At 36.4% G+C, this 14,574-nt stretch overlaps 1 protein-coding gene across 1 annotated transcript in view; it reads right to left on the minus strand.

Annotated features, from left to right (window-relative positions):
• Window positions 1-14,574, minus strand: part of tbc1d5 (TBC1 domain family, member 5) — a 234,540-nt gene that overhangs the window by 14,176 nt on the left and 205,790 nt on the right. The window contains exons 19-21 of the mRNA XM_088601617.1: window positions 11,248-11,408; window positions 4,470-4,569; window positions 2,310-2,389 (exon numbers count right to left, since the gene is read on the minus strand). Of these exons, the coding sequence (XP_088457743.1) occupies window positions 2,310-2,389; window positions 4,470-4,569; window positions 11,248-11,408 (341 nt within the window). The remainder of the gene's footprint in view (window positions 1-2,309; window positions 2,390-4,469; window positions 4,570-11,247; window positions 11,409-14,574) is intronic.

The raw sequence follows: 14,574 nt of genomic DNA on the forward strand, positions 1-14,574 counted from the left end.
TCCCCTACTCTTTTCAAGAAACATCCTGGGATTTTTAATGACCACAGAGAGTCAGGACCTCGGTTTTATGTCTCATCCGAAGGATGGCGCCTGTTTACAGTAGTGTCCCCGTCACTATACTGGGGCATTAGGACCCACATGGACCGCAGGGTGAGCGCCCCCTGCTGGCCCTGAAATTGAACCTTTTACTGAATTACTTATTTTTGGAAGAAAAAGTACTTTTACTCTGGTAACATATTTGAGTATTTTTACACCCCTGGCAAAACAGCACTAGTTTGCCACAGAGCACCTTCACAGACTTTACGCTTATCCACAAAGTATATTGGAAGAATGTTCTCTAGATAGATGTGTCACAATGATATGCTTTTTTGCAACAGTGAGAAATTATTTGAATGGCAACACATTGCCTTCCCAACAGAAGATCATCATCCTGACTGTCAAACATGATGGGAGTATCATGGCAAGACCACTTTGCTGTCTTATGACCTAGACAGACTGCTATCATCGACCGATTTCATCAGACAATTGTGGAAGAGAGTGTCAGACAAAACTTAAATACTCTTAAAATACAGGCAATGCTACAACAGAATGGCTGAAGAAGAAATTTTGCATTGAAATGTTATGGCAGGACCTGAAGCAAGTTGTGTGCGCAAGGAAACCCTCTATTGTAAGAGACCTAAAGCAGTTCTATAAGGCAGAATGGGCCAAAATTCATAACAGCCAATGCGAGAGACTGACAAAAAGTTATGTTTAGTTGTATGAACAACTAATGTATAGTTGAAGTAATTGCTGCTTAAAGAAGAGCCACCAATGAATCTAAGGATTTATGTACTGTACGTATTCACAAAAGGATATCTACCATTGGATCAATTATTTAAATAATCTGTATTATAATATAATACTATATATATTATGTATTTTGTTATAAGTGTAATCAGGATCATCATCTTTAATTAATACTTTAATGAAGATCTAATTATGTTTTAGATGTACATTATACAAAAGTATAGACTAACCTGGGTAACCAGTGTTCTTCTCTCAGCATACTAAGATATAGGTAAAGATATATTCCATGCTGAAAAGAAAAGACACCTGAAGAAGGCTCCACAGCCGAAACGTTGTGTCTCTTTTCTTTTCAGCATGGAATAAACCTTTACCGGATCCTTTGCAGCCTATGCGAATGCTGACACCGCTACCTACCTAATATACTGAAGAAAGATAAGATGTGAAAAGGGGGTTAACTGATTTCTTTCTGCACAAAGACTTCTTGTAACACAAGAAATTCCATGCTTATGCACCTTTGAGTTATGGTGGGATGGGAGTTAATTGATATGAAATTCCAAGTGCAAGATAAAGACTCCACCCAACTAAGGAAAGATAAAACCGACCATCAGAAGTGTTCAAAGTCTTGGGAATGTCCAAACATAGGGGCCCCCCATTACTATGGCAACAATTTGCGTCAGAAGCGGTTGAAATTTGCTATATAAACTGGAAGTTTTGTACCTATATTTCGAACTTTGGTCTTAATGTGCCTTGCATGCAATAACTCAGTTACTCAAACTTCATCGTGGGTTCTAGTACTTATTTGTCTGGTATACTACTATACCAATACCAAGACACATTCTGTTCTAATTTTAATTGGGCACAGTACAAATCTACTTATAAAGTCAACAATAATGCAGGGATCCTTGTTATAAGATGCCTCGATATAATTAAAATAACTTTGTCTGGTGGTGTTCTGTGAATATCCCAGCACTCTAATATACCATTTTTGTTTTAATTATTGTTACTAAAGTATAAAGTTTATAAAGTGGTGAATGCAAGCAATAGTAGTTCAGGTGGGTAGCTGCGTCAGCATACGTAGGCTGCAAAGGAACAAATAATAGGTTTATTCCATGCTCAAAAAAAGAAGAAAGAAAACACAACATTTCGGCCGTGGAGCCTTCTTCAGGTGTGAGAAAGACAAAGGCAGTAGGCAAAGGTAATGTAGCGGGAGAACAAAGGCTGGGAGAGAGGAGGAGCGAGAGGCGGGAGCAGGGGACAGAAAGAGAGGCCAATCAAGAGGTGTGAAGTCAGAATAGGTGGAGAGAGGTGTGAGATGAAACTTCCAATGGAGAAAATTTAGAGGAAAAGTAGTCTGTCGTTAAGAGAAGGGCGAAGGTGTGGTCCTAGCTGCATGTAATGTAAGCAATGACCACTTTCATCATATTTTATCACTATATGTCATGACTTTTTTGTCCCCAAACCTAATGCGTATTGGGGACTCCCTGTAGTACTGTGTCAGAATTAGCCCTTTTCAACTTATTTACCTGCTTAAGTCCAGCAAGGGAGACTAGGACCTCATCTTCTTTTTCCAGATTCTCTTGCAAAATGACTTCTTGGATTTTGCCTGAGAATATTTAAAAAAAAAACATTTTTCAAAGTATACAATATTTTAAATTAAAATCTATTAAAGAATAAAAAGACATATAAACATACTATCATTTAGAAAGTTTCAAAACGGTAAGAAATTTTCAAAAAAGAACACATGCAAGTCACTAGAATAAAGTGGGACATATGGGACATCAGCCAATGAAAATCATTTCCATTTAGAAGAAAATAATATCTAAGATTTTTTAAAACGAGAACATCTCCCTGTTGCATTTTAGAAAGCTATATGTAATGATCATTAAATAAGCCACGCCATATTTGTGTTGTAAAAAAAAACTATTTAAAAACTTTATTTAGCTTCGATTTTTTTTCCGGCAACAGTAACAATATTTTTTTCTGTCTCTCTTGGCCTAATACCCTTTTTATGTATTTGGAATTTACTGTACTCCATTTTTAATTGTAGTTCTTTTTAAACCATTTTATAAAGTCCTTTCATTTTCCAATACAAAGCATTTTGTTAGATAACAGAAAAGCATAATAACACCAATTTCTTCTGTGTCTTTCCAAACTATACAGAATTTTACAGCTGTATGTTAAAACTCAAATCAATTAAGTTCATACTTGTGTTAGGAGCATGGTCACAGAAATTACAGCAATATAAACAAGTAGTTAATACTTCAGTTCATATAAGATCTCTTTAAAACAGCCTCTTTTTACACTCCTTTGGGGCTCTGATTATATAATTGATAGCTAACCTTTAGTACCTATCTGTACAGCTGGGCATTTTACTGACGCAATCTGAGTACCCTGCTTAAGGGTACAACAGTAGCACCCCATGCAGGGGTTATGACTCCAGAGTACTAAACACTCCATATCGCTAGTGTCACATTGCTTCTGTCCTTTCATTAAGCATATTTTAGGGAAGAGTCTATGGAAAATTAAGGTAATCTAATCTTCAAGCCCACCAGGGCAGCAGAGCTTGATGCCAAAAACACGGAAGAGACAAAGTAAGAGGCTAAAAAAATTCCCATGTGCCAGAAGTTGTCTTCATATACCTACCGAACTGATACTGAAGGAAAATTAAACAGCTGCTACAGAACAGCAATGCAGAACAGATATAGAACAGAAATCCACTCCTGCTGTGAACTAGTGACCTGAATTGTAGTAACCTTGAACAACACATGAAGTCCTGAGTTAGGAAGGCTCTTATAGGCCTTATCCATATGGTGATTTTCTTAACTTCACTGTCTTTACTGAAAAGTACAAAAAAGTGCAAAGGTGCAGAAGTGCAAAAGCAATCAGACAATTCTTATTTATTCCTACTCTTTCCCATTTTGTGACACTGCAAAATGATGCATACACATTTTGAAATGTAACATTTTATTTTAAATATGAATTCTCAAACTGAAAAGGTCTTAAGGGTAATATAAGTTGGAGTAAACTCTAGAAAAAATCCCAGTAAATGGGAAAAATTAGAAATGCAGATTGCAAAGGTATTCAGACTTGTAAAGTCAATATTTGGTGGAAACACCTTTGGCAGTAATTGCAACTGCAAGTCTTTTTGGGTAAGTCTCTACCAACTTAACACACAGACAGGTGCGATATTCCCCATTTTTCTTGGTAAATGTGCTCAAGCTCTCTCAAGTTGTTTGAGGACAGTCGTTTTCATGTCTTTCCACTAATTATCAATAGGATTCAAGTCAAGACTTGAATCGCGGATATTCATGGTTATAATCTTAAGCCACCCCACTGGATCTTTGGCCTTGTGAGTTAGAACACTGCCCTGACTGAACACTGGAAAAGTGAGTTTTTTTATCCCAGTTTAAGGTTTGAAGCAGGTTTTCCTCTATGCTTTGTCAATACTTAACTCCATTTATGTTCTCATCAGCATTGACAAGCTTCTCAGTCCCTGCTGATGAGATGCAGAACTAAATCATAATGCTGCCACCACCATGTTTAACAGTACGAATGGTGTTGGCTGAATAAAGCACCAAACATGCCTTTATATATCTGTATATACTGTACAGTACATTCTGTAATGTTATATGTTGAGAATATCACATGTGGGGTTTACAATTTTGAGCTGGTTCTTAACTTACCAATGTGTAGGTTCATCATCTTAGCACAGTACTTGCACATAGCTTCTAAGTCATTAAGCTGCCCTTGAAGGAATGAGATCTGGGCTTCCAAGTCCTCTTCCTGAAACAGAAAATAAAGGATCTGACTGCCAAGACATGTTCCAAACATTAAATTATGGCACAAAGAACTGAAAGACTCTTCAATACACTGTAGGTGACAGACTCTATAAATCAATGAAAATAAGTATAAACTGTATAGACTCAATGTGACTAATACTTATGTTATTTTGTACTATTGTAGTAAAGATCTTTATCTGAGAGGTCAGAGGCCAAAAGTGTCACTCAATTCTTTTAATTTATTTACTGCTTTATGCCAGGCAAATTTTAGTTTGCAGATTTCTCAGATAGAAACTGCAGAGTTCAGGGTCTGTGGTTTATCAAGTTACACAACATTTAATACAGACCCTTTTGAGGCCTGAGTTTTCTTGATTGATTTTATGGATCCAGAACATTCTTATGAAAAAGCTTTAAGAACTATGCCCAGTAATTCACAGTAATTACCCTGTCCAAAAAAGATTTTCCCAAGAATCTCCAAAGCAATGAAAACTCAGATAAAATCAAATCTTCCTCATTTCTCTCTTTGGCTGCCGCCCCTCTCACCAGTTTTTCATTTTTATATTCTTCTTATTTATTGTTGTATTCCTCTTATTTATTGTTATTGTCATCCTGTAAAGCGCTTTGAGAAGCCACCTTTAAAGACGCTATATAAAATAAAGTTTATTATTATTATTATATTATCTCTTGCAGTAAATGCCCACCCATCTACATTGGAAAAACAGAAAGGAGATTCGGAGACCGCTTCAGAGAACATGTTAGGGCTGTGAAGATTAAAGATCTCTACAAGCCCATTGTTTCTCATTTCACCTCGGACAGCCATGACCACTCTAATCTCTCCGTCTGTGTTCTCAAAGACAGTTTTCCGAATTCATACATCAGAAAGACTACAGAAACCAAAATTATCCTGCAGCTAGAATCACACCTCCCCCCTTCTCTCAACGACAGACTACTTTTCTTCTAATTTCTCTCTTTTCATTGTAGGTTTCATTTCACACCTGTCTTCACCTATCCTGACTTCACACCTCTTGATTGGCCTCTCTTTCTGTCCCCTGCTCCCGCCTCTCGTTCCTCCTCTCTCCCAGCTTTTGTTCTCCTGCTAAATTACCTTTGCTTACTGCCCTGTCTTTCTCACACCTGAAGAAGGCTCCACGGCCGAAACGTTGTGTTTTCTTTCTTCTCTTTTCAGCATGGAATAAACCTATTATTTGTTCCTTTGCAGCCTACGCATGCTGACGCAGCTACCCACCTGAACTAAATGTGCTCTAGGATTAATAAATGTAAATCCAGATGAGATGAAAGTACCATTCATCTAAGAGGCACAAAATATCTAAATATAATCCAAGAACTCTGATTAAAAGAGATCTTAAACTCAATATATCTTCGATAATTCTTAAATGCATACTTGAAACCTAAATTCACCAGTCTTCCTTCTCTAATAGAGCCATTTAAGGAAGATGAGCATAATATAAATTATGAACACAATTTAATCTTTGAAATGATCATGTTCAGCAGGAAATTTCATGCATGAACTATGATATAGGAAATAACATACCAATTTAGCATATACATTGTCATTTTTGGTACAGTTTATTAGAGAACGTTTTCCTTAAACATTACCCAGAGGATAAATCTAACCTTTAACCTGTTTTATTTGAAATCCTCAGCTAATTTTGCAGATAGCAAAATGTATGTGTACTGCTAGCAGGACAATTAATGACTGAAAAATATCTGTCTGAATCAGTGAGTGAATAGGACGTAGAAGTTTAATATTTAATATTTATAATATTTTATTATTTTTTCTTTTTAAATCCTGTCCATTCATTTACAGAACTGAACTTTTCACACCTCTCCCCCTGATCCCCCTTCCTGTGCATATTCTTTCTCACCAGTGCACCCATTCTCACTCAACTCTGCCCTTTGTTCTCCTGTGCTTTATATCCTTGCCATTTTACACCTCAAGAAGGCTTAACATACAGCAGGCTGTGTTTCTCCTTTTTGTTTTTCAGTGTGGAATTAACTTTTAATTGTTCCTTTGAAGCCAATGCACATTGATGGTGCTCCTCACTCAATTTCGTAATTTGAACAGTTATGTACATATTTAGCATGACAATTACCCAATTTCCGCATTTAATTGCAGAACTCTGACAAAGGCATGTCCCTAACTTCTGAAGATATTTGAATACATGTATCCTGTATTAATATTCTTGAAAACATACAAAATATTTACAATCTAATAAAGCATTGCTTCTTAGTTATGTGCATAATTATCTTTTCATATGAACTGAAAAGATTTATCATATACAGTAACAATTTTAATAAGACTCTTGTAACTGTTTTCTAGTAAAACTTGTAAAGTTTTCTACTGGTAAAGCCTCTTGTTTTGAGAATACCTTTTCATTACATCAAGATGAACTGTCATTAGAAAGTGGGAAAGACCAATACATAGGGAAAGACCTACAGTACAGTATATTCACAGCAGAAACAGGAAGGGTAGATGCCTGCTTTCTTACCTAGTTTGTCAGAGCACCTACTAAAGGAAATGCTTGCAGGTAAGAGAACTATTAGAGAACTGTAATCATAATATAAATGCGCTCTATAAGGAAGCAGACTTTCAAGGAATGAGACAGTCTAAGACAAGTTAAATGGTATTATGAAAATGGTAAAAAATGAATGGTAACAGTAAAAAGAGATTCTACTTGAAGCACAGATGAAATTGATCCCAACAGTGAACAAATAAGCTGAAAACGGTATCCCAAACAGTTCAACAAATCAATAAAGAAAAGTACAAAGGAAAAGAGTGCTTTTTAACAATTTAATGATGAAAAACAAGAAGTTCAGGTGGGTAGCTGCGTCAGCATGCGTAGGCTGCAAAGGAACAAGTAACACAATGTTTCGGCCGTGGAGCCTTCTTCAGGTGTCACCTGAAGACACCTGACACCTGAAGAAGGCTCCATGGCCGAAACGTTGTGTTATCTTTCTTTTTTCATCATGGAATAAACGTATTACTTGTTCCAAAAACAAGAAGATAGTGTTTCAGAAAAAGTGTATAATGAATCAAAATCACATGTAGAGTAAAAATTACTATTAGAAAGGAGAGAAATTGAAAGGTATATTGCAATTGAGGCACAAAACAAATAAGTTCTTTCAAATACCACAACAATAAAAAAACACTGAGGATGAAATAACATGGGACAAAAATGAAAAAAAAAAAAAAAACTCTTGACAATGAAAGCCAAATGGCCAATGTACTAAATTAGTATTTCATTTTGGATTTTCACTAAGGAATAAGTTCAAAATATGCATTAGGTAGTAGAATGACAAAGTTCTGTATTAAATAGAATTAGCACAGACAAGGGATATGTGTTTTCAGAATAGAAGCACTTAAGATACCCCAAGGCCTGATGGAAGCTTACCAAAAGTACTCAAGAAAAAAAAAGACATGTTATTCAGAAGCCATGAACACAAATCTAACAACAGCTGCTTAAGACAGGGTTAGTACCCAGGGACTGGAGAATTGCTAAGGTAGAATGCATCCATTAAAAGGTGTGAAAAATGAACCAAGTAATTATATGCCAATAAGCCCTACTTCTATTAACTGGAACTTTATGAAAACAGAACTAGATGATTAACTATATGGAAATAATATCCTAGGAAATAGTCAAAATGGATTAAGAAAAGGTAGTTCGTGCCTAAACAACTTGTTACCAACCAACTTTGAACCATACTGGATACACAAAGGCCATATCATACTGTATGGTGTATTTAGATTTTCTAAAGGCTTGTGGGAGACATTCAGGGAAACAATTGTATGGATTGAAAACAGGTTACTGTATAGAAAAATAAAAAAAGGGTAAAGATTGGAACTGAATGCAATACTTGGGATGATGTAATTTGTGGAGTACCACAAGGACCTGTACTAAGACCACTACTCTTCTTAATTTATATAAATGATTTACATTCTGGTATAGGTGAAAAACTAAACCAGTTTCCTGATGATACTAAATTAGGAAGATTAGCAAACTCAATAGAAAAAATGGCAGATGACATTTGATGTAGAAAAGTGCAAGATTTGCATGCAGGTAGAAAAAAACACAAACTATACATAAAATGGGAAATGCTGAATGTTACGTCCCCGGGCGTGTCCATGTTTTTGTTTTTTTCTGCTTCGTGTATTCAGGGACCCCCCCCATTGGTCCATCATTACACCATTGTTTCCATATTACATCATCATCAATCAGCTTCTTGACCAATCAGAACTATACTTCTTCAGTATTTAACTTGGAGGTTTTCCGAATGAGGGGGCCTATCGCTTGACATCAGTTCTGCTCGGCTCAGCTGGATTTCTTTTCGCTTTCATTTTGCTTTGGCTTTGCTTCTCTTCGTTTTCATTCATTTCACTTTGTGCGTGTTTCCGTATAGCTTCGGATTTGTTTCGTCTTCTTGTACTTTCGTTTGTTTGTATTATCCTGTATTTCACCATTACCTTGCCCAAATGTGTTAAATCAACCTCTGTGCTCTTTTGTACCCAATTCCTAGTGTCTACTCTTGATTTCTCTTATTTGAATTCGTAGTTCACTTTGTTTGTGTAAAGGATTAGTTAAGGTTGTCGGATATATTCTGGACACGCAGTTGGTCTTTGTATTAGAAACACTATTTTAGGACGGGTGAGTGCCTTTTGTCTTGTATGGTTTTGGGTAGTTAGTGAAGGTTAGGTAAGAGGTTAGAAGATGCCAAAGACCAAGTGTTGCAGGTTTTTGTTTTTGGAAGTTAGGTCAGCTTCTCCTCACTTTACTAGCCAGCTCCATTTTCCTTATTTTCTTTCCTTTGGCATCGCTCAAGTTCCTTTTCCCTGTGTGTTTGTGTCCTGTTTACATACCAGCTACTTATTCACTTTAAAATAAATCACTTTTGCTCCAAACTTGTTGTCACGCTTCCTAAGTCCCTAACCAGAAACCCACCTGCATCCAAATCCATCCTAAATGTTACGCCCCTTTACCCCTAGACACTTGGGGTTGTAACACTGAACAAGAAGATGCTAGAAAAAGTGTTTATGTGAGGAATGTGTGGAAGCCAACAAAAAGACAAACAAAGTGATAGAATATACAGTACAGTTATAAGTAAAGAATTTAAATCATGGGATATTATCTCAAAATTGTAGGCTGCACTAAGGCCTCATTTAGAATACTGTTTGCAATTTAGGCAATCAAGTTATAGAAAATAGTCTTGTGGGAAAAAGGTGCAGATGCCATTCAGTTTCTCCGGCATGTTTGGTGATAGCAGCTAAAGGACCCAAAGATCTTATTAATCTTATACAACATTTAATCTAAAAAAGAGCTTCTTGTTCTCTTTTCAAATACATTACACAGTTTCATTCCTCAACCTTCACTATGATCTTTAGGAAACATTAAAAACTAACAAACTTATTTTCAACATGACACTATTAACATGCATTTATTAATAATCATACTATGATAGGCTTAAGAGTGCCTTGATATTATTTTAGTTGCAGTCTTTGATCTTCAAGTATCTCATTAAAGAAATATAAAGAATACTTAGCAAAACCCTTATTTTTTACAGTATCTAAAAATATAAAGGAATAAAATACAACGAAAGACTTGGAACAGTTATATATTCATTACCACAAGATTTTACATTTCTATCTTAATTAAACTCAAGAGTAAGGTGATACTAATGAGATGGGTGCGTGCAATGTTCCTCAGCTGGAATAAATTAAGCTTTTGAATTGTTTTACAGATAATAATACAAAGAATGAATAACACATGTTGTTATTCACTCAATGAACATCAGGACCTAAGGACCACTTCTCCCAGGACCACTACTTTGGGAGGCTTGCATGTGATTGTAGTCCCACAAATATCATTACAAATCTAAAGTACAGTAGTTCAAGTAGGTATCTACGTCAGCATGCATTGGCTGCAAAGGAACAAGTAAAGGTTTATTCCATGCTGAAAAGAGGAGAAAAGAGACTCAACGTTTTGGCTGTGAAGGCTTTTTCGTGAGCCTTCAGTATGGAATAAACCTTTACTTGTTTCATTACAAATCTGTTAATCAATGAAGTGGATTGAGTTTTCTGATTGTGAATACTGTATATAATCAGAAAAGACAGAATGAGGCTTTAGAAGGAAAGTCACGATTATTGTCCTCAAGTTTAAAGTTATTAATTTTATTATCTGGCTAATAAATGCTGAATTAATTGGAAAAATAATCATAATAACAATCACATGGCATGTATCTAAATTTATAACTACTAACAATATTCAACTTCAGGAATATTGTGAACACTCCTTTAATTTAAAAGTAATAAGTTATTTGAATACTTGGTAGTTGTTAAATAAAGGCCAAGAACAAATTAATGATAATATGTTTCTCCTACCCATATCTGTCTTGGAATTGTACATACTGTAGTAATTTTCTCAGCACACAAACTAAGAGGTAAAACTGTTATGTTAACACCATATACAGTTTCTTCTTCCATCACACATGTTTAGTACTATCCGAATAAGAGTATTAATGAGATTTTCACTTAGTGCTATAAAATAGCTTTGCATTTAGTAAGACATTAATATTTCCAATCAACTATTAGCAGCCTAGAAAAAGGTCAAATGTTTTCTCTGGTCAGGAGTAGAGACAAGAAAAATACAGCACTTTTGATCCAACTTACAGAATCCTTTTTGCCCATGGTTTTGCTATGTGAGCGAGAACGGGAGATATTAAAGAAAGAATCCTTTTTTGTAGCTGACAAGGGAGGTGAAGCAGTATGGTCTCGTCCCCCAGGAAGACTCTCAATGCTTGGAGATGAGCTGACATTCTTGGAGCTTTGACCTTAAAGAGTGTAAAAACACACAAATTTACAAAGATGCTGAAGGATTGTGATAAACATTAAATCCTTTCCTATACTGTAGAAAGCTATTGATTTTTTTCTCTCAATTTGCTTGTAACTGCTTTTTGGACCCAAGTCACAGACTACTCTAAAGATTTATGAACACAACATTTAAGCTGTGGGAAAACAAAACTTTAACAAAGTGTTATATTGTACAAGATTCACCAAATCTTTCCTGAAGAAAAAGTAAAAAAAAAAGATAATTACTGGATCCTAATATTATGTCGATTAAGTTTCTGTATGAAATACATAAAATATTTGAAATGTTAAGACTACTATTCTGTGAGGAAAGAAGCAATAATATAATATGAATATATTAATTAATATAATTAATATAATAATGCATAAAAAGACAGTAAGAATGGCCATTACACTACATTTTTATTTTTTAATTAATAATTTATTTTGACTTCTCCACAGGTTAAAATGATAGATTTTCCTTATGACTTATTTTGCTCCCATTTAAACAGCTATAAACTCAACCCTTAAACAATGTTGCCCCATTATGTTGAATTGCATATTATGTACAGTATACACATTTTTTAAAGTCAATATTTTTAATAACAACACAAATGCTCCAACTGAGCAAAGGAAATTAAATGTCTACAAAACTGCAAAGGAAATTTAGTACACTAAAATATGTGAATCCATAAGTATTCACCCCCTAAGTCAATACTGTACATGGTTGCAGCATCTTTTAGTTACTGCAGACTTCTCACAATTGAATGGTGCAATTTACTCCCATTCTAATTTGCAGATATGCTCAGGGTCTGTCAAGTTGTTTGGGAATCATTGATGGACAGCTGTTTTCAAGATTTGCCACAGACTCTCTATCTAATTCAAGTTAGGAACTGAATTTCTTATTTACAAATCTGCATACACGGCATACATAGTATTAGGAATTTGTTTTTTCACATACCCCAACTTGCTCTCCATGAGACACATAGATGAGAGAAAGTTGGGGTCAGAGCGCAGGGTCACCCATTTATACGGCGCCCCTGGAGAAGTTGGGGTTAAGGGCCTTGCTTGGGAGCCCAGTGGAGTAGGATTCCTCTGACGGCCATGGAATACGAACCCCCAACCTTCCATCAACAGGCGTAAATCCTTAGCCACAGAGCCACTGCACCGCCCAGACAGTCCTACTGTATGATTAGTGAGGTGTTTTCTACTTGGTTGATATGTGTTATCACGTTTATTTCCAAATCCATGACTAAAACAATCTACAGTTTCTAGCTCCGTTTTTTGCCTTTTCTACAAAATGAACTTCATGAGGGTAAAAAATGCCAAAATGATTTGCTCAATTTTGGCAAATGTGGGTACAGCATTATTAACCCCTCTACTGACAGTTCTTGTGCAGAGCAAGTTGTTATGACCATGTGGGTGTGTGAATCACAATACAGTCACCTACGTGACCCTGTATTGGATAAAGCAATTAGAAAATGGATAGATGGATCTCATGAGACACTCTCTGTGTTCTGTCCTGCAGTGAAAGATTCCATGAGGTCAGTGATCTCCCAACCAGGTACTGGCCAGGCTCACACCTGCTTAGCTTCAGTAGGTTGCCAGTTATGAGCTGCAGGGTAATAGAGCTGCTTGCTTACTCTCTGGAGGTCAAATGACTTGTATAGCAAGTTTTCTTTAATCCCCCTATGGCAGTAGTTGGCCATAATATGGCCAGCAGCTATATCATCTTGCAAATCAGAACTGGCAATCCACTGAAGCTAAGCAGGTGTGAGTCAGGTTAGTACCTGAATGGGAGACCTCATTCACTAAGGTTGCTGTTGGAAGAGGTGTTAGTGGGGCCAGCAGGGGGCGCTCACCCTGCGGTCCATGTGGGTTTTAATGCCTCAGTATAGTGATGGGGATACTACACTGTAAAAAGGTGCCGTTCTTCGGATGGGACGTAAAACGGAGGTCCTGACTCTCTGTGGTCATTAAAAATCCCAGGGCGTTTCTTGAAAAGAGTTGGGGTGTAACCCCGGTGTCCTGGCCAAATTTCTCATGTTCCCTTACCAATCATGGCCTCCTAATAATCCCCATCTGTAAATTGGCTACTCTGTTCTCCTCCCCACTGATAGCTGATGTGTGGTGAGTGTTCTGGCACACTATGGCTGCCGTTGCATCATCCAGGTGGAAGCTGCACATTGGTGGTGGTGGAGGGGAGTCCCCATTACCTGTAAAGCCCTTTGAGTGGAGTGTTATATTATATAAGTGCTATATTAGTATAAGCAATTATATTTATTATTATTTACACATTTGTTACACTGAGAAGAAGTTAAATCCTAACTATCTGTTTTGAATGCAATATAAACCATGAAGGTGAGAGAACTACTTTTGAGCTACCCATGGCCCCACCTCTCCTTAGATAATGTTCCTAACTTAGTCGAGTTTTGACCAAGACACTATAGAATGCAACAGAAAAACTGAACAAAGCCTTAATCCCAGTCTTTATCTCGTAATCTGTCATAAATCCATAAATGTATTAGATTGGTTGTTGTTACTTGACTAGACTGTTAATTGGGAGAATTTATCAACAGGTTTTTCTTATCTAAAATGCTGAATGCTGCTTCTGCTAAACCTCTACTAAAATGAGTTAATTTATTAGAGATGAGGCCACAAGCATTCAAGGAAAAATTTTGGTGCAGGACTCAAATTCACAGTCCTTAAATGTTACCAAGATAAAACAGTTTTGTTAAGAATAATGGGCTAAAATTCAAAACAGATACAGAAAACGATAAAAAGCAACAGGAAATATTTAGTTTAAGGAATTTATTTCATGTAGTATTAACAATGTACTCCTTTGGGCTGTGGAAAGAAGCGTTTGTGCTGGTTTGGTTTCTGTGATGAAGTACATTTTTTCCAACTCCAATACAGCAGTAATTTGTATTGTTTTTTACTGTACTGTTTATTTGATCTTATATGCGGTTTCTAAAAAAAAAAAAAAAGGGTGGAGTGGTGGCACTGTGGCTAGGGATCTGTGCCTGTGCCTGGAAGGTTGCCAATTCAAATCCCGTGGCAGAGGAATCCTACTCCGTTGGGCACCTGAGCATGGCCCTTAACCCCAACTGCTCCAGGAGCGCTGTACAATGGCTGACCCTGCGCTCTGAC

This window comes from Lepisosteus platostomus, chromosome 12 (genome assembly GCF_059453375.1).
Source record: "Lepisosteus platostomus isolate fLepPlt1 chromosome 12, fLepPlt1.hap1, whole genome shotgun sequence".
In the NCBI taxonomy this organism is placed as follows: Eukaryota; Metazoa; Chordata; class Actinopteri; order Semionotiformes; family Lepisosteidae; genus Lepisosteus; species Lepisosteus platostomus.